Consider the following 20,276-nt stretch of genomic DNA (forward strand, 5'->3'; position numbering starts at 1 on the left):
ATGCATATAGCAACAGTAACACTTTAGTTTGGATTTCATGATTTCTGTAGTTGTAAAATATTTTGTTTAAAGACAGAAGTGACTGCATAGTTGCAACATTAAAGTGAAATATTTAATATTCTAATAACAGATTAAATGCTGTGTTGAGGCTGTCGTTTCAGGAGGAGAGAAGCTGCAGAGAGGCGTGTAAGACTGCAACTCTGCTTCCTGGTCCCAGCTCTGGATAGTCATATTTTAGGGGGTTTAATAAATTTGTCCATATTTCTAGAAATGAGAGCTGCTCCATCCAAAGTGGGATCGATGCCCTCTCTCCTAACAAGAACAGGTTTCCTCCAGAATTTTTGCCAATTATCTATGAAGCCCACATCGTTTCTTGGACACCACTCAGACAGACAGCAACTTAAGGAGAACATGTGGCTAAACATGTCACTCCTGGTCTGTATCCCAATTCAGGGTCTGCAGCCTTAAAGGCCGCATTTTAAGGCCGATTACGCCACAGCAACGTGACGAAGGCTGTCCCAATTCAAAGGCTGCTCGAAATGCGGCCCTCAAATGCGTCCTTCATTTCCCTGAATTTTAAGGATGTGTTGGTGTAGACTTCGTGGCCCAACATATCCCAGATTGCATAGCGCAGCGTGGGTGTGGATAATTTTGCCAAAAAAACGGTGGAAGTGGAGTGGCCAAAGAGTAAACGTTTAAAAGTAAGTACCGATATGATGTCTCAACAGGACCTGGAAAAACTAGTCCAAGCATTCATTTTTAGTAGGCTTGATTACTGTAAAAGCATCTTTACGGGTCTACCTAAAAAATCTGTCAGACAACTACAGCTCATTCAGAACTCTGCTGCTCGAGTCCTCACTAAGACCAAAAAAGTGGACCACACCAGTCCAGCTCTGAGGTCTTCACTCTGGCTGCCTGTCCGTCAGAGGATAGACTTTGAAGTTCTGATGCTGGTCTATAAAGTTCTGAATGGTTTAGGACCAAAATACATCAGTGACCTCCTGACCCAGTATGAACCTTCCAGATCCCTCAGGTCACCTGGATCCGTTTTTTTTAATCAGTTCCCAGAGTCAGAACCAGACACGGAGAAGCTGCATTCAGCTTTTATGCTCCATATATCTGGAACAAACCCCAAGAAAGCCTCAGATCAGCTGAAACACTCAGTTTATTTAAATCCAGGTTGAAGACTCACCCGTTCTCAGCTGCATTTGAATAAAGCACCAAATCCACACTTTTAAGCTTAAATTCTTTTTAATCAATTTAATAAATCATGCTTTTTATTTGTTTTTGTTTTTTAATGTCTCTTTAAAGCACTTTGAATGACCTTGTTGTTGAATTGTGCTATATAAATAAACTTGCCTTGCCTTACTGAATATTATGTCACTTATTTATGTGCAAATGTTTAATAATGAAGAACATTAAAACATTACTGTTGGCCACATGTCGGCAAAGTTATGTGACATTAGTGATGTTTGTACTAACTTGGTTTTAAAGCCTTTACTTTAAAATATTCTCTGTTCAATAGTCGACCTTAATCTTACAGAGAATGTGATGATTTTATGGATAATTAAAGTCAGTCATATATCCACAAACACAACAGGCTGAAAGTCAGTGATGCTGCTCGGTTTGCATTCCTGAATATCACGGCACAAGCAGGATTCACTGCACTGTTAATGTTAGTGATGTTATATTGCTGCCTCTGTTCGGTGGTGTCGAGCCAAACAGACTTTAACGTGTGTTTGAACGAGTTGACGGTTCACTCGTTAAGCTGAAAGAAAGATGCCTCCGTGCCAGCTTGAACATGTTGCGTATGCCGTCGGAACTGGATTTCAGTCTAAACTGATGTCCGTGTTGGTCCTGCAGAGAATCAGAGTTGGAAAAGTTGTTAATGTAGCAAAAAACAAAATGTAATGCAATCTCTTTAAAGCCATGATCTTTTTTTATCACTGTCACTGGAGTGGGTAAATGAGTCTGCAAAGTTAAAAAAACAGATTTACATTTATTGTTTATTACTTTTATCGAACATCATCCCATCCCATTTATACACATTTAAGAAATAACGTAGAAAATATCCTTTTGTTTGCATTTGGAGACTCAGCATTGGAACCATCCCAAATATCTGCACCAGGGAACCAACTTCTCAAGCTGGTAAAAAGGTAAAGGACACAGTTACGATCGCTAAACTAACCTGTTTTTGAATAAAAGAAAACCATATAAGCATGATCCCTGGAATCTCGGTTTAAAAAAAAGTCAAGCACTACAAATTACTTTTCTTATGTTTAGTATACAGGAGTTGCTGCTCACACTCTGAGTTGCACTAGTGTGTCTGTCAGACGTCTCAAATGGACAGACCGCACTCGCACTCACGCCGGACACTGTAACAGTCACAATGGTGTGGTGTCTCTTTAAGACAACCCAAGTCAAGGGTTAATGTTGTCATCCGTATGTGCCACTGACTCTCTCTGTGATTGTGTGGACATGTGCTTGCACGCTAGTGCATGAGGAGGGACAGATTTTATGTTTTACCTCTCCAGGCACCTTTCTTTGCAACGTTATGGGTTGTACGAACACTGCGCTCTATGCTTGTTAAGCTGCAGCCGTTCAACCGGGCTTATATGGTTGATGAAGAGAAGGTATATTAAAGAACACGCTGTGGAATTCCCAATGCCAGTGCGAGTGTGTATTCTTTTGGCTAAGTGTTTTGTCGCCTCCTCTCAACCACTAAACGCAACCCGACGTTACAACACCTCCTGACTTTATTTCCACGAGCTCTCGACTCAGCTGCAAAGTGCTTACGGGGTCAGTTTCATCAGAATTATCTGCCGTCATTCAGACATAAGTTGAGCAATGGTTTAACCAATTTTCCATCAAACCATGAAGGGATGTCGGAATTAAACAGAACATAGGATGTAAGTTAAGGAAATATAAGTTTGACTATGGAGCACATCTCCTTCAGCGTTCACAATAATGGATTGCATTTCTCTCAGTCAACTGACTGTTTGGGGGGGGGAAGCGGCTAATAGTTAGTGGCCTCTGTGTTTGTTGTTTTTTAATCACACTAGGAGTGAACAAAAGCAGAAAAAACCCTGTAAAGATGCAGACTGTGAAAGTCTGGTTTATACCATAAATCTTAACAGCTGTAACTGAGTTTTTTGTGGTTTAAGTTATAAGCACGTGTCAAGACTTCTGATAGAGATCATTACTGTAGAGGATTGCAGCAGCTCTTGGATTTTCACTCTCTGCTGGCTTTTAGATGAACAGTCACATAAATTTCATTCCCAATTTTTCACTTTTTTTCCAATTAAGATGTGTCTTTAAATCTTTTCTAGTTCGAATAGTTTATTCACATAGTAAAAAAGTAGCTCGGGAACTCAGTAAGTTTGAACCGCGATAGTTTAAAGACATTTTCTAAAATAAAGAGGATTTCATCATCCACAGTTTGTGAAAACTGCAGTTAAAAACAAATCAGTAAATTCACAAATGATGGACTCTTTTCAGAGGTACGCTTCATGTACTGATTAACATACACTTAAAAGATGTACATTAGGGTGCAGACTGGTTATGTGGATTTGCTATATGAATATGCTCAAGAGTCTGTTTGAGCTAAAAAAAAAAAACAAACCTTCAAATATATACATATAATTTTAAATCAGTAACATAGATAAAATGTTTTTGGATAACAAACGAGTCACATTTTAAACACTGTTTGAATAATCAAAGAGACAATTATAAAGTGCAGGCTACAACAGACATGCTTACCGGGAGCAGAGAAACACGCTGTATTGTCTCTTTTGCATAAGCCACACCAGAAACGCTCTGTGGGGACATCAAAGTCTGCGCCGTGGGAGTGTCTGGACCCTCCACGCCGGGATTTGGCGCACAACCTCGCACTGGTCCCATGCAGGGGCACAGCCAACGTGTAAGCCCTAGTTCAGCTCCCGAAAAACATGCTCGAGTTGTTCTTGTGTCCAACAAAAATGAGTTCTAGTGTTCTATTTTCAATGTTACTGCGTTGAAGTTTGCACAATTTGAATTAAAAAAATCATTAGACTCTTAAATAAATGGCATCTTGACGTGGACTCGGCGAATGGCTTAAAAAACCAATACATTGTTTTACATCTTGTGCACTTGAGTACACTCCAATGAAACTCGAAAAGTGGGATAAATCCAGACACAGATTATGGAGATGATGACTCGGCATTTGTTAGGGAGGAGTGTAAGTATAGAGAGGAGGAATTCCTACTTCCCATTCATGTACTCTGCACTGGGCATTGTGTCAAAACTGTCCTTGTAACATGTTTACTTTTTTTTCAGAATAAATGGCTGTGAAAAAAACCCATCAAAGTTGAGGTAAGTGTTCACCACAGTATCCTGTTTTTTTTATTGGGGTCAAATTTCTCTTTGGGTAAAAATTAAGCCAACATCCACGTGTCAAAGGTTGGTTAACATTTATAACGTGTATAACGTTTTGTAGAAAAGTTTGATCGATTCGCTCTCTCACTCTCTCTCTCTCTCACTCTCTCTCTCTCTCACTCTTAGAAAAATAATAAATTCTCTGGGTTTTTTTTTCTCATATGTTTATGGTACCCGACGGAGGAAACATTGACCGGGATGAACCGACGGTCGTCTGACTCCTTCTTGATGTGCGTAAAACAAGGCCATTTTCTTTTAGGGTTTCTGTCTATTTTCTGTTAACGAGAAAACCCGTTGTAAAAGTAGCTATAAAAATGAAGAAAAACTCTTTACTTTGGTATGAGTGGCTGCACCAAACCAAAATACCTCATCAGGGTGTTTTAATAAAATTATTTGGGATAGAGTTCTGAATATGTGAGCGGCGCTTTTTTCACTAAGGGATATTTTTTTACACATACGAGGAGACGAGTGGGCGGCCTGTAGGTTAATATAAGAAAGTAAAATACATCCGCTATTGTAAAAAGAAATGGCTTTCTAAAAGCAATAGAAAGTCCTTCTTTTCATTACAAGCATTGGTGTAGCATACCTCCACCCGGCTCTATAAATATAAATGCAATCCGTTACTAGTCAGATAATCTTAAAGCAGTGGCGATTTTAGCCCATTTTTCGGGGTGCTTCAGCTGCCAGAGCGATAGTGGCTTAGACGCAGCGGAGCGCAGGTGTAAGTGTCTGGCTTAAACCAGGACATATTTGCTGCATTTAACCTTCAGTTACTCTTTATATAGTTAGGTAGGAGGCAGTCCATGTTTCTTTTTTACTGAAAAAAAAAGCATTACAACCAGTAAAAACATTACACCCAGGTAACCTGCTGTGTTCAAAACGTGTTTCCCGACTATGTTTGCTACCCTACAATCCGTCCTACTCTGTAGTAAAATTTATAGCCTATTTAAAATCTAAAACTTAACATTATCATATATATATATATCTGCAGCAGGTCCTCTTAGCGTGGACCCTCATTTATAAACACAACTTCTCACTACACAAATACCTCATCTGGAACAACAGAGATATTTTATTTCTTTTATTATCACTTTTCCTGGAAACTTGGGTCCAAAATGGGATCCTATTGGTGGCTCAGCTGGTTAATAAAGAAGGAGCACCACTTACTTACAATGAATCCCTTACACTTTATAATTTTCCCATAAGTGTTCGGGAATTCTCAAAGGTGCTTGGTGCCATACCCTCAGGTACTTTAATGTTATATAAAAACACTGACAGTTCAATATCTACCTCAGTCACTCTCCCTGATCCAGCTGAGTCAGCAGTGGGAAAAATCTGCTTTTCACAGGAACTTGGTAACAGCAATAAGAGAATACGTAGTTTATTCCAAGAAGATATCATGTCTCTCCCATATATATAATATCTTACTGGAACCGACATGTTCCATATATCACCTGGAAGACAGTCTGGATGATCCCATAAATATCTAATTGTAAACAAGGTGAAGGAAATCTCATATAAAATTCTTCATAAATGTTACCCTGCCAGTCACTATATGGTAACATTTAAAAGACACATAAATACTAGTTGAACTTTCTGTGGGGATCATCCAGAAACTGTGGCACATCTTTTTTGGTACTGTTCCTCTACACAGAGATTCTGGAAGGAATTTAGCAGTTTTGTTATTGTCCATATTTTAAGGGAGTTTTCTTAATGATGGGAAAATGTTTTATTCTATTTCTTTAAGTTCCCCAGGAACAATGATAAATGTTTTTTTATAATAAATTTGTTAATACTTTTAGCTAAATTTTTTATCCATAAATGTAAGTTTATTAATAAAACACCATATTTCTGCCTTTTTATAAGGATATGGAATTGTACATACAATCAATATCAGACTAAACCAACAAAAAGGCTCTCAGAACAATATTTATATGTTGATTTTTGCGCGTACTCATATCATAATTTTTTTACCCCTGATTTTGTATGTTCATGTTCTGTTCTTTCGTAAACTTCATCTGTTTGTATGTTGTATACTTATTGTGTGTTCAATAAAGTTCAATAAAAAAAAAAAGTACAGAAACTTCAGACGTCACTAATCATGTGACTCTGGCCAAACGAATCAAGCCTCGACACAGTGCTTCTGAAGCAGCGTGTTGATCTTTTTGACACACGCACCGGAGCGTCAGCTTCAAGCGGACCATCACTACCTCTCACATCTAAAAGTAAGTGTCAAGGTAACTTTGAACTGAGTTCAGTCAATCTTGAGTTTTTCGAAGTTTTCTGAGTGAAGTTTTCTGTTGCTCTCTGTGAGAGAAGACCGTTAAAGGCGAGGCTCTCCAGAGTGTAGCAAAACAGGAAACAGCAGCTGGGTGTGTGTAAGTGTGCAAACGAATAGATTAGAAGTGGAAGTGAGACACGAGTATAGAAAGGTCAAGTTTCGTCATTTGTTTTTCTCACCACTGATCACGCGCTCAACACTCTACACATACTTGCATCACACGCGCGCTCTCAAGCATCAGTATTGTACAATTCTGGGCGTCACGTGAGTTGAGGTTGTTACCATATAAGGGAAATCTCCATTGTTCTGTAGCAGTGGTTCTCAAACTTTTCACAATGAGTTTCACCCTTACGAGCAACATCAAAGCACAGTAGTATAGGCCTATTTAACACCACATACACATACTTGCCAACATTCAAAAGGGCTCTCTGTATGTGTGTGTGTGTGTGTGTGTGTGTGTGTGTGTGTGTGTGTACACGTGGGCTGTTAACTGGAGTTGGTTGAACAGATGTGTGGCAGACTTGCTTTTCAGGGGCCGCTACCGACAAAACAGCAAATAAACACCAAATATGTCATCTGTGACATTTGTGAGGTTACCTCAAACACACTCCGTCAGTCTTGTTCCTCTAGAACAACAAAATGTTTACAAATATCGCGGGTTTACCTGGTGATATTCTCATGCAGATGGTGTTCACAGGACAGCAAGAGTAAACGATCGGGAGAATCTTGTCTTTGTCATCGTTCCCCTCGTACGTGTTATTACTCCGATTTCAGCGTTTTTGCTTCACAACTAGTGCAGTTTACTACTCAAATGGAGTCGAGTCAACCAGCGCCACCTCTGGCCAAGTACCATAGCCTACAGCCAGATTAACTTGTGACACACAGTAGCGGTTTTTGATGCGGGCTACACGGGCTGTTGCCCGAGGCGGCATCGTGGTGGGGTGGGGGGCATCACGGGCATTGGCAAGAAAAAGAAATAAAATTGCTCGTACTCGTGCTGCCCCGACATCATGCCAGCGCATATTGGGAATGTCGTAGGCACCGATCGGTTTTCTCCCATTTGCTGGGAGTAAGGGCGCCCTCCGTTTGCGAGGTGCGCCTGCTGCTTGCGGCACAGGGAGGAGAGGGCGGGGCGGCGGGGGAGTCTCTGGCTGGCTGGAGCGGCATCTAATAACCAACTCGCAAAATAAAACACACCAGACATTATGATACAGACTTATAATTTGCACCGATGTTTTTTTTTATTCTATACACGAAAAGTGAGCGCGAGAGCCCTCGGTGCGCCTGCTCGCTGCTGAAGTCAAAGTAAACTTTATTGTCATCTCCGCTACATACAGTCCAGTATATAGAGAGACGAGACGACGAGGCTCCAGTTACAGCAGTGCAAGTAAACAAACAATAAATATAAGAAGAGTAAGAAAATAAATATACACTTTAGGACCAGGAGTAAAGGGATCAATAACAATTTAAAATTTATAATTTACAGTTTGATGATTTAAAGTCTCACACACAACCCCTGGAAAGGGGAGGGGGACATGCTGCTTCCAAATAGAGCACATTTCATTCATCATGTTGTAAATCCAAGCCCATTATGTATTCACGATCTGAATACTGGGTTGTGCGAAATCCCAGAAATAAACCTCAGACAAAGTGAATCTGTGAACTAAGGTGTAGGTCTGTTAGGTTAAGTTGTGGTGATCCTCGGGTTGGGGAATTTTGTGTTCATACTGGAGTGCAAAATTAAAACCAATGGAAGATGGACAAGAAAAGTTCAAAGCCATCAGGTGCTCAGTTTAGAAAAAATAGAAAAGAAAAGGAGGAGAAACGAGCAAAAGATACAGGTAAGCAGATGTGTGATTGGATAATGGCAGGTCATCCTGAAACAATCAGACTAAACTCCAAACAATACATTATGTTACAGATTTTAATATTAATTAGTCATTGTTAATTGTTGATTTGTCCTGTTCTCATTGTATGACGAATTATGACGACTGTTTGGTAGCTGTTTGCATATTCTCTCTCTCTCTCTCTCTCTCTCTCTCTCTCTCTCTCTCTCTCTCTCTCTCTCTCTCTCTCTCTCTCTCTCTCTCTCTCTCTCTCTCTCTCTCTCTCCCTCCCCCTCCCTCCGTGTGTGTTTCTCTGGTGAAACAACAGTTTTATGTTAATGTACAGTCCTTAATAAGTTTTGTGTGTGTGTGTGTAAAGTTCCACAATACATGTGGAACTTTCTATTTTGTCTGTGTTTGTATCTTGCAAATAAACCTTTAAAATAAATAACATTTTATTATGTATTTATTTTTGGCCTACATCAGTAAGAAATGCCAAATTATATACACAAAGTTATAGAAATCACCACTCCCGTTATTCATGATGATTCCAATAACATCACATAATAACATGTAACATCACATCCTGTAAGCACAGTCTGCCTGTGTCTTTTCTCTGGAAATGAACATTTTCAGTCAATATAGGTAATACATCAACATGGCTGCCATGGCTAAGTTAGGAATATTTTTAATGTAATTTCCAAAACTTGCATATGATTTGCTATTTGTAGCAGATCTACTGACTGTCACAGAGCAGCTGGAGCAGTCTCAAATGGAGGTCAGTCCACTACTGCCACCTGTGGCCAAGTGCCATAGCCTACTACTAGATTAACTCGTGACACATCTGCACCTGTTTCTATGACCACATTGAGTAGAGGCTGAGTGGCTGCACTTACACTGGTGCATTCAAATCTACCCACAAACACTGAAAGATGCAATGTGGATTGTCAAGACTCAAACCAATCATTAAGCAAAGACAGCAGGGATCACTTGTTTCTGTTTATTATACAGCCAGATTTACTTGTGACACACATGTGCAGCTGGCTTTATCACCTATTTTGAATTTGTTTCAAGCACAATACATTTGTAACTTTCAGTGTTTTCTGGTCTTCCAAAAGAAGAAGAAAAAACACCTTCAGCTACATGACATGCAATTGTGTATTTGTTTTCACCTTGTCATACACTTGAAGTTTTACAAGTCACCTCTCCTTTTGTTAATATCATTTCAGTCTCAGACAATCTAGTTTTTCTTACAGAGATTGAATGCACCTTCTGCAGATGGCGGTACCACACAGTGTGCGTGAACTTCCCCTGTACAGAAAGCAACTACAAATGTTGTGAATGCTAAATAAACAGAAACAAATGATCCCTGTTGTCTTTGCTTAATGATTGGTTTTAGTCTTGACAATCCTCATTGCTGGCATTGCATCTTTCAATGCCAGCAATGCCAGGTATCAGTGCTCAAACCTTTTGTGTTTGTTTCCAATAAGTTGCCCACCTCGGGAAGCAAAAATGTGTTCTTTTACTTGTGAGATGAACATATGAGACACTTTGACTCTTCAGTGCAGTGTGGAGCCTAACAAAGATCTGTTTTGTGTCCCAGCTGATCAGCAGGAGGAGAAGAGTCTGACGGAGCAGCAGAGGAACATTTTCAGCTACTTGGACTCAGCTCAGCCACTACAGAGAAAACGATGAGCTCAACACAGAAGGTGACAGACAGAGCAGGGCGATATGACCTTGGAGCAAATGTCGGCCAATTTCCTCTGGAAAATCCTTTTGGTTTAACTGTCAGCAAGCAATTTGCATTTGCACTGTTAAATTTTTATATAACTTTAATGCACATAAAAACAGCTGTTTGTTTAACTGAAAATATATTGATGAGTTTTTTAATAAAGTTGTGGAGTTGTAAAGTATTTTGTCTAGTGTCAATTATATCGTCAGTTATATTGTTATCACAAATTAAAAACAAAGTAACTTTTTGTAAAACTGTTATATTTAGAGCATCTTTTAAGTGGAATAAATTGCCTTATAAAATTAGAGAATTATTCAAACTCTTCAAAACTTCAATGACCACTTAAAAGCCGATTTACAGAGCTTTTAGTTGTTGTAAATATTGTAAGAGATTATTTCTTTTTGAAATTTGTGTAATGTGCCTGAATGTTATTGATATTATTATTATTATTATTGATTGCTTATATTTTAACAATTGTGAAACCTCACTGTGGATGTAAGAGCCAAATTGAATCCACTTTATTGTATAATATTTTATGTGATTGTATTTGACGGAAGATGAGCAACATCTGTTGTGGAAGCTAATGGGGTTCTTTTTGAATAAACAAACATAGGATTTATTATCACTGAATAATTATGTATAAATCTATAAAAAATAAAGAAAGATGTAATAGGAAACAACACTATAATATAAATGATAAAATAATAATTTAGTGTGTGTGTGTGTGTGTACAATCAGGAGGGATGGGCATGATTTTAGTGTTTAAACAGTCATGAATTCTTTTTAACACCAGGTTGGATGTAATGTGTTAGAACTACCAGCAGGTGGGGATAAGAGACCTTTAAGGTGTTTGGTACCACACTCCACCTTCAGGTTTAAAACTAGTGTTATTGGAGGGAGTTTGAAGGCTCAGTTTGTTCCACGACTGCATTTCACTCACTGCCTCTGTTTGTATCTCTGTCACTGCAGGACCAACATGGAGCGAGAAGTCAGCGCTCTCAGGAGGCCGACAAACCTCACAGAAGAAAGAGAGAGAAAACATACACTTGTGACGAGTGTGGGAAGCATTTTACTAGGAAGAATTCACTAAAACTTCATCAGGTCATCCACACTGGAGAGAGACCGTTCAGCTGTGACTTGTGTGGAAAGTCTTTTTCCTTGAAGGGTAACCTAAAAACACACCAACTCATCCACAGTGGAGTTAAAGCGTACAGCTGTGATCAGTGTGGCAGAGCTTTTGCTCAAAGTGGTACCTTACAGAGTCATCTAGTTACCCACTCTGGAATTAAGGCATACAACTGTGACATTTGTGGGAAGGATTTTGCTCTAAAGAATTCACTAAAACTTCATCAGGTCATCCACACTGGAGAGAGACCGTTCAGCTGTGACTTGTGTGGAAAGTCTTTTTCCTTGAAGGGTCACCTAAAACAACACCAACTCATCCACAGTGGAGTTAAAGCGTACAGCTGTGACGAGTGTGGGAAGGAGTTTACTGAGAAGGCTTCACTAAAAAGTCATCAGTTCATCCACACTGGAGAGAGACCGTTCAGCTGTGACTTGTGTGGAAAGTCTTTTTCCTTGAAGGATTCCCTAAAACAACACCAACTCATCCACAGTGGAGTTAAAGCGTACAGCTGTGATCAGTGTGGCAGAGCTTTTAATCGCAGTAGCAGCTTACAGAATCATCTAGTTACCCACTCTGGAATTAAGCCATACATCTGTGACATTTGTGGAAAAACTTTCAGCCAGAGAGGGCACCGAAATATACACCTACGCATTCACACCAGACATGATGTGTACTGCTGTGATCAGTGTGGCAAAGAGTTTACAACAGACCAACAGTTACAACGACACATGTTTACCCACACTGAGGGACGACCTTATAAATGTGACCTGTGTGAGAAGACTTTTAAATCTCCATATTACCTGAGAGGACACCAACAGATCCACACCAGAAAGAGACTCTACAAGTGCAGTTACTGTGAGGTATGTATTTATATTGTTATCTTGTCATTTTAGCCTGACTGTTTGGAACAACTCTGCTCATTAAACTGTGTTAGCATGTTAGCAATTCTACTGCATGGAAAAGCAGCTCTGAGTGATTATTCAGATTTTCATGTCAGTTATGATTTTAGTATTACTGTAGTATTATGGTGGTAGTATTGTAGTTATTGCAGCCCAGTAAACTGAGTGTGTTAACTGAAACAGTAAAATGTAATTGGACATCTGCAGAGATGCTCTTTATTTCAGGCGACGTTCAGGATAAAAATGTTGAAGGACTGACTTACACTGTCTTTGTGTCTTTGTTTAGAAGCAGAGCGACACAGATGGATCCAGTTCTCAACCCTGTCATCACTGTGGTGGTGGGAAAGACTTTCGTTGTGACGTCTGTGGAAAAACTTTCAGTCATCAAAATAACCTAAAAACACATCAACGTAGACACACTGGAGACAAACTGAAATACTGCAAAGAATGTGGGAGAAGCTTCACCACATCATATCACTTAAAACAACATGAACTGTTTCACAGTGGGGTTAAAAAGCACCTCTGTGATCAGTGTGGGTCATCCTTCACCACTGCAAGTAACCTTAAAAAACACAAACGAGTCCACACGGGAGAGAAACCATACAAGTGCAGACACTGTGACAAAAGCTTCTCACAATCAAGTAGTCGTAACTATCATGAACGTGCACACATGGAAGGAAACTACAGCTGTGACCAGTGTGACAAGAGCTTCAGGAATCTCAGTTCATACTCCGAACACAAACGATCCCACGTTACTAATAAACTGTTTCACTGTTACCAATGTGCCAAAACATTCACCTCATTATCTGCTCTGTGCAAACATCAGCGTGATCACTCAGGGCTGAAATCACTCCCATCACTGGATCACAGTGAATCTGAAGTGACAGAAAGATCCTCTGGTTTCAGTGTCAGACTCAAAAAGCTTGAGATCAGGCTCCACAGAGTTCAGATAGAATCATTTAAACTTGTGTTGAACTGAATTGGTTGCTGGGCTGAACTTCTGCATTACCATTGCAAACTGAATAATACAGAAGATGAAAGAATAGACTTTGATCAGTTAATAAAGGTCATGATCTTGATTCATTGTGGCTGCTACACAGATACTTCTGGGTCACTTCTCTCAGTTAGGAACCTTCCTCACCAAAACTGACTTTTGGACCACACCCTTGGTTTCATGAGAAATTGTTTCAGCCATGATTTCTCTTCCTGTATTTCAGAGTAAAGACTGAAGTGACAAATGGAGACATGATTAAAAAACACAATGTGAGAGAGACGTTGAGGTCCTTAGAAGTTACCCTGGGTTTTTCTGTCACCCTGCTAGATGTTACACACCTTGTTATTGGACTGATTTCTACTGCTGGACTACTCCTGCAGAGAGTAACAATACTCTTACTAATTAGCTCCCTTTCACACCTTTGGGGATATTTATTTTTGTGCTTGAAGCGCTGTGAGCCAGAACAGCGAGAGTATAATCTGCAAACGCAATGAGCCGAATGCTTAAGTGAATCCCAGCAGCTGCACATGTGCTACGCTGATTTAGAGGATATCTTTGCTCTGGATTTATATTAATACTTTTTCATTTCTATATGATTCTTCTTGCATCTAAAGAAAGATAGTTGTTATTCTTAGTTGTTCTGCTGCCTAAATACCACAGGGTGTAATTATGAAGTTATTGAGTTGCACATACTTTACGACCTGCTTAAGTTCGAGGTCACAGCGTCTGTAGAGCAGCTGGAACATAATGAAGTCTACAAGGTTAAAGTTTTCTCTTCTCTTATTGTTCTCTCTGCTAGTTGGTTTGATGGATCTGAGAGCTTTTGTTTTTATTACTGTTATTATAATTATCATTAATATTTTACTCTTTAGAAGCTTTAAAATAGTGTTTGTGTTTGAAAAAATTGATTTAAGAATTGAACAGAAACATCTGTCCTTCTGAAAATCACCCAAAGGCACGGAGACCAACTCAAAGGATGCAACCTGTAACTTTCTCTTCCTTCATGTCAGTACCATCATCGATTATTTATATAAAATGCATAAAGCAACAGTAACACTTTAGTTTGGATTTCATGATTTCTGTAGTTGGAAAATATTTTGTTTAAAGACAGAAGTGACCGCATAGTTGCAACATTAAAGTGAAATATTTAATATTCTAATAACAGATTAAATGCTGTGTTGAGGCTGTCGTTTCAGGAGGAGAGAAGCTGCAGAGAGGCGTGTAAGACTGCAACTCTGCTTCCTGGTCCCAGCTCTGGATAGTCGTATTTTAGGGGGTTTAATAAATTTGTCCATATTTCTAGAAATGAGAGCTGCTCCATCCAAAGTGGGATCGATGCCCTCTCTCCTAACAAGAACAGGTTTTCTCCAGAAGATTTGCCAATTATCTATGAAGCCCACATCGTTTCTTGGACACCACTCAGACAGCCAGCAACTTAAGGAGAACATGTGGCTAAACATGTCACTCCTGGTCTGTATCCCAATTCAGGGTCTGCAGCCTTAAAGGCCGCATTTGAAGGCCGATTACGTCACAGCAACGTGACGAAGGCTGTCCCAATTCAAAGGCTGCTCGAAATGCAGCCCTCAAATGCGTCCTTCATTTCCCTGAATTTTAAGGATGTGTTGGTGTAGACTTCGTGGCCCAACATATCCCAGATTGCATAGGGTGTGGATAATTTTGCCAAAAAAAACGGTGGAAGTGGAGCGGCCAAAGAGTAAACGTTTAAAAGTAAGTACTGATATGATGTCTCAACAGGACCTGGAAAAACTAGTCCATGCATTCATTTTTAGTAGGCTTGATTACTGTAACAGCATCTTTACAAGTCTACCTAAAAAAGCAGTCAGACAACTACAGCTCATTCAGAACTCTGCTGCTCGAGTCCTCACTAAGACCAAAAAAGTGGACCACACCAGTCCAGCTCTGAGGTCTTCACTCTGGCTGCCTGTCCGTCAGAGGATAGACTTTGAAGTTCTGATGCTGGTCTATAAAGTTCTGAATGGTTTAGGACCAAAATACATCAGTGACCTCCTCACCCAGTATGAACCTTCCAGATCCCTCAGGTCACCTGGATCCGTTTTTTTTAATCAGTTCCCAGAGTCAGAACCAGACACGGAGAAGCTGCATTCAGCTTTTATGCTCCATATATCTGGAACAAACCCCAAGAAAGCCTCAGATCAGCTGAAACACTCAGTTTATTTAAATCCAGGTTGAAGACTCACCTGTTCTCAGCTGCATTTGAATAAAGCACCAAATCCACACTTTTAAGCTTAAATTCTTTTAATCAATTTAATAAATCATGCTTTTTATTTGTTTTTGTTTTTTAATGTCTCTTTAAAGCACTTTGAATGACCTTGTTGTTGAATTGTGCTATATAAATAAACTTGCCTTGCCTTACTGAATATTATGTCACTTATTTATGTGCAAATGTTTAATAATGAAGAACATTAAAACATTACTGTTGGCCACATGTCGGCAAAGGTATGTGACATTAGTGATGTTTGTACTAACTTGGTTTTAAAGCCTTTACTTTAAAATATTCTCTGTTCAATAGTCGACCTTAATCTTACAGAGAATGTGATGATTTTATGGATAATTAAAGTCAGTCATATATCCACAAACACAACAAGCTGAAAGTCAGTGATGCTGCTCGGTTTGCATTCCTGAATATCACGGCACAAGCAGGATTCACTGCACTGTTAATGTTAGTGATGTTATATTGCTGCCTCTGTTCGGTGGTGTCGAGCCAAACAGACTTTAACGTGTGTTTGAACGAGTTGACGGTTCACTCGTTAAGCTGAAAGAAAGATGCCTCCGTGCCAGCTTGAACATGTTGCGTATGCCGTCGGAACTGGATTTCAGTCTAAACTGATGTCCGTGTTGGTCCTGCAGAGAATCAGAGTTGGAAAAGTTGTTAATGTAGCAAAAAACAAAATGTAATGCAATCTCTTTAAAGCCATGATCTTTTTTTTATCGCTGTCACTGGAGTGGGTAAATGAGTCTGCAAAGTTAAAAAAACAGATTTACATTTATTGTTTATTACTTTTATCGAACATCATCCCATCCCATTTATACACATTTAAGAAATAACGTAGAAAATATCCTTTTGTATGCATTTGGAGACTCAGCATTGGAACCATCCCAAATATCTGCACCAGGGAACCAACTTCTCAAGCTGGTAAAAAGGTCAAGGACACAGTTACACGATCGCTAAACTAACCAGTTTTTGAATAAAGGAAAACCATATAAGCATGATCCCTGGAATCTCGGTTTAAAAAAAAGTCAAGCACTACAAATTACTTTTCTTATGTTTAGTATACAGGAGTTGCTGCTCACACTCTGAGTTGCACTAGTGTGTCTGTCAGACGTCCCAAATGGACAGACCGCACTCGCACTCACGCCGGACACTGTAACAGTCACAATGGTGTGGTGTCTCTTTAAGACAGCCCAAGTCAAGGGTTAATGTTGTCATCCGTATGCGCCACTGACTCTCTCTGTGATTGTGTGGACATGTGCTTGCACGCTAGTGCATGAGGAGGGACAGATTTTATGTTTTACCTCTCCAGGCACCTTTGTTTGCAACGTTATGGGTTGTACGAACACTGCGCTCTATGCTTGTTAAGCTGCAGCCGTTCAACCGGGCTTATATGGTTGATGAAGAGAAGGTATATTAAAGAACACGCTGTGGAATTCCCAATGCCAGTGCGAGTGTGTATTCTTTTGGCTAAGTGTTTTGCCGCCTCCTCTCAACCACTAAACGCAACCCGACGTTACAACACCTTCTGACTTTATTTCCACGAGCTCTCGACTCAGCTGCAAAGTGCTTACGGGGTCAGTTTCATCAGAATTATCTGCCGTCATTCAGACATAAGTTGAGCAATGGTTTAACCAATTTTCCATCAAACCATGAAGGGATGTCGGAATTAAACAGAACATAGGATGTAAGTTAAGGAAATATAAGTTTGACTATGGAGCACATCTCCTTCAGCGTTCACAATAATGGATTGCATTTCTCTCAGTCAACTGACTGTTTAGGGGGGGGGAAGCGGCTAATAGTTAGTGGGCTCTGTGTTTGTTGTTTTTTAATCACACTAGGAGTGAACAAAAGCAGAAAAAACCCTGTAAAGATGCAGACTGTGAAAGTCTGGTTTATACCATAAATCTTACCAGCTGTAACTGAGTTTTTTGTGGTTTAAGTTATAAGCACGTGTCAAGACTTCTGAGAGAGATCATTAATGCAGAGGATTGCAGCAGCTCTTGGATTTTCACTCTCTGCTGGCTTTTAGATGAACAGTCACATAAATTTCATTCCCAATTTTTCGCCTTTTTTCCAATTAAGATGTGTCTTTAAATCTTTTCTAGTTTGAATAGTTTATTCACATAGTAAAAAAGTAGCTCGGGAACTCAGTAAGTTTGAACTGCGATAATTTAAAGACATTTTCTAAAATAAAGAGGATTTCATCATCCACAGTTTGTGAAAACTGCAGTTAAAAACAAATCAGTAAATTCACAAATGATGGACTCTTTTCAGAGGTACGCTTCATGTACTGATTAACATACACTTAAAAGATGTACATTAGGGTGCAGACTGGTTATGTGGATTTGCTATATGAATATGCTCAAGAGTCTGTTTGAGCTAAAAAAAAAAAACAAACCTTCAAATATATACATATAATTTTAAATCAGTAACATAGATAAAATGTTTTTGGATAACAAACGAGTCACATTTTAAACACTGTTTGAATAATCAAAGAGACAATTATAAAGTGCAGGCTACAACAGACATGCTTACCGGGAGCAGAGAAACACGCTGTATTGTCTCTTTTGCATAAGCCACACCAGAAACGCTCTGTGGGGACATCAAAGTCTGCGCCGTGGGAGTGTCTGGACCCTCCACGCCGGGATTTGCCGCACAACCTCGCACTGGTCCCATGCAGGGGCACAGCCAACGTGTAAGCCCTAGTTCAGCTCCCGAAAAACATGCTTGAGTTGTTCTTGTGTCCAACAAAAATGAGTTCTAGTGTTCTATTTTCAATGTTACTGCGTTGAAGTTTGCACAATTTGAATTAAAAAAATCATTAGACTCTTAAATAAATGGCATCTTGACGTGGACTCGGTGAATGGCTTAAAAAACGAATACATTGTTTTACATCTTGTGCACTTGAGTACACTCCAATGAAACTCGAAAAGTGGGATAAATCCAGACACAGATTATGGAGATGATGACTCGGCATTTGTTAGGGAGGAGTGTAAGTATAGAGAGGAGGAATTCCTACTTCCCATTCATGTACTCTGCACTGGGCATTGTGTCAAAACTGTCCTTGTAACATGTTTACTTTTTTTTCAGAATAAATGGCTGTGGAAAAAAACAATCAAAGTTGAGGTAAGTGTTCACCACAGTATCCTGTTTTTTTTATTGGAGTCAAATTTCTCTTTGGGTAAAAATTAAGCCAACATCCATGTGTCAAAGGTTGGTTAACATTTATAACGTGTATAACGTTTTGTAGAAAAGTTTGATCGATTCGCTCTCTCACTCTCTCTCTCTCTCTCTCACTCTTAGAAAAATAATAAATTCTCTGAGGTTTTTTTCTTATATGTTTATGGTACCCGACGGAGGAAACATTGACCGGGATGAACCGACGGTCGTCTGACTCCTTCTTGATGTGCGTAAAACAAGGCCATTTTCTTTTAGGGTTTCTGTCTATTTTCTGTTAACGAGAAAACCCGTTGTAAAAGTAGCTATAAAAATGAAGAAAAACTCTTTACTTTGGTATGAGTGGCTGCACCAAACCAAAATACCTTATCAGGGTGTTTTAATAAAATTATTTGGGATAGAGTTCTGAATATGTGAGCTGCGCTTTTTTCACTAAGGGATATTTTTTACACATACGAGGAGACGAGTGGGCGGCCTGTAGGTTAATATAAGAAAGTAAAATACATCCGCTATTGTAAAAAGAAATGGCTCTCTACAAACAATAGAAAGTCCTTCTTTTCATTACAAGCATTGGTGTAGCATACCTCCACCCGGCTCTATAAATATAAATGCAATCCGTTACTAGTCAGATAATCTTAAAGCAGGGGCGATTTTAGCCCATTTTTGGGAGTTCTTCAGCTGCCAGAGCGACAGTGGCTTAGACGCAGCGGAGCGCAGGTGTAAGTGTCTGGCTTAAACCAGGACATATTTGCTGCATTTAACCTTCAGTTACTCTTTATATAGTTAGGTAGGAGGCAGTCCATGTTTCTTTTTAACTGAAAAAAAAAACATTACAACCAGTAAAAACATTACACCCAGGTAACCTGCTGTGTTCAAAACGTGTTTCCCGACTATGTTCGCTACCCTACAATCCGTCCTACTCTGTAGTAAAATTTATAGCCTATTTAAAATCTAAAACTTAACATTATCATATATATATATCTGCAGCAGGTCCTCTTAGCGTGGACCCTCATTTATAAACACAACTTCTCACTACACAAATACCTCATCTGGAACAACAGAGATATTTTATTTCTTTTATTATCACTTTTCCTGGAAACTTGGGTCCAAAATGGGATCCTATTGGTGGCTCAGCTGGTTAATAAAGAGGGAACACTACTTACTTACAATGAATCCCTTACACTTTATAATTTTCCCTTAAGTGTTCGGGAATTCTCAAAGGTGCTTGGTGCCATACCCTCAGGTACTTTAATGTTATGTAAAAACACTGACAGTTCAATATCTACCTCAGTCAGTCTCCCTGATCCAGCTGAGTCAGCAGTGGGAAAAATCTGCTTTTCACAGGAACTTGGTAACAGCAATAAGAGAATACGTAGTTTATTCCAAGAAGATATCATGTCTCTCCCATATATATAATATCTTACTGGAACCGACATGTTCCAGATATCACCTGGAAGACAGTCTGGATGATCCCATAAATATCTAATTGTAAACAAGGTGAAGGAAATCTCATATGAAATTCTTCATAAATGTTACCCAGCCAGTCACTATATGGTAACATTTAAAAGAGACAT

The 20,276-nt window shown here is 39.4% G+C and overlaps 1 protein-coding gene across 1 annotated transcript; it reads left to right on the top strand.

The window, feature by feature from the left end:
• Positions 1 to 9,178: 9,178 nt before the first annotated feature.
• Positions 9,179 to 15,665, top strand: LOC148101508 (uncharacterized). Its single transcript, XM_087845519.1, has 3 exons — positions 9,179 to 9,195; positions 11,149 to 12,238; positions 12,564 to 15,665. The coding sequence occupies exons 1-3, from the start codon at positions 9,179 to 9,181 to the stop codon at positions 13,254 to 13,256; spliced, it is 1,800 nt and encodes a 599-aa protein (XP_087701645.1). The 3' UTR covers positions 13,257 to 15,665.
• The last annotated feature ends 4,611 nt before the right edge of the window (positions 15,666 to 20,276 follow it).

The sequence above is a fragment of the Neolamprologus brichardi genome, chromosome 9, assembly GCF_056152115.1.
Source record: "Neolamprologus brichardi isolate AB-2024 chromosome 9, ASM5615211v1, whole genome shotgun sequence".
NCBI classification, from domain to species: Eukaryota; Metazoa; Chordata; class Actinopteri; order Cichliformes; family Cichlidae; genus Neolamprologus; species Neolamprologus brichardi.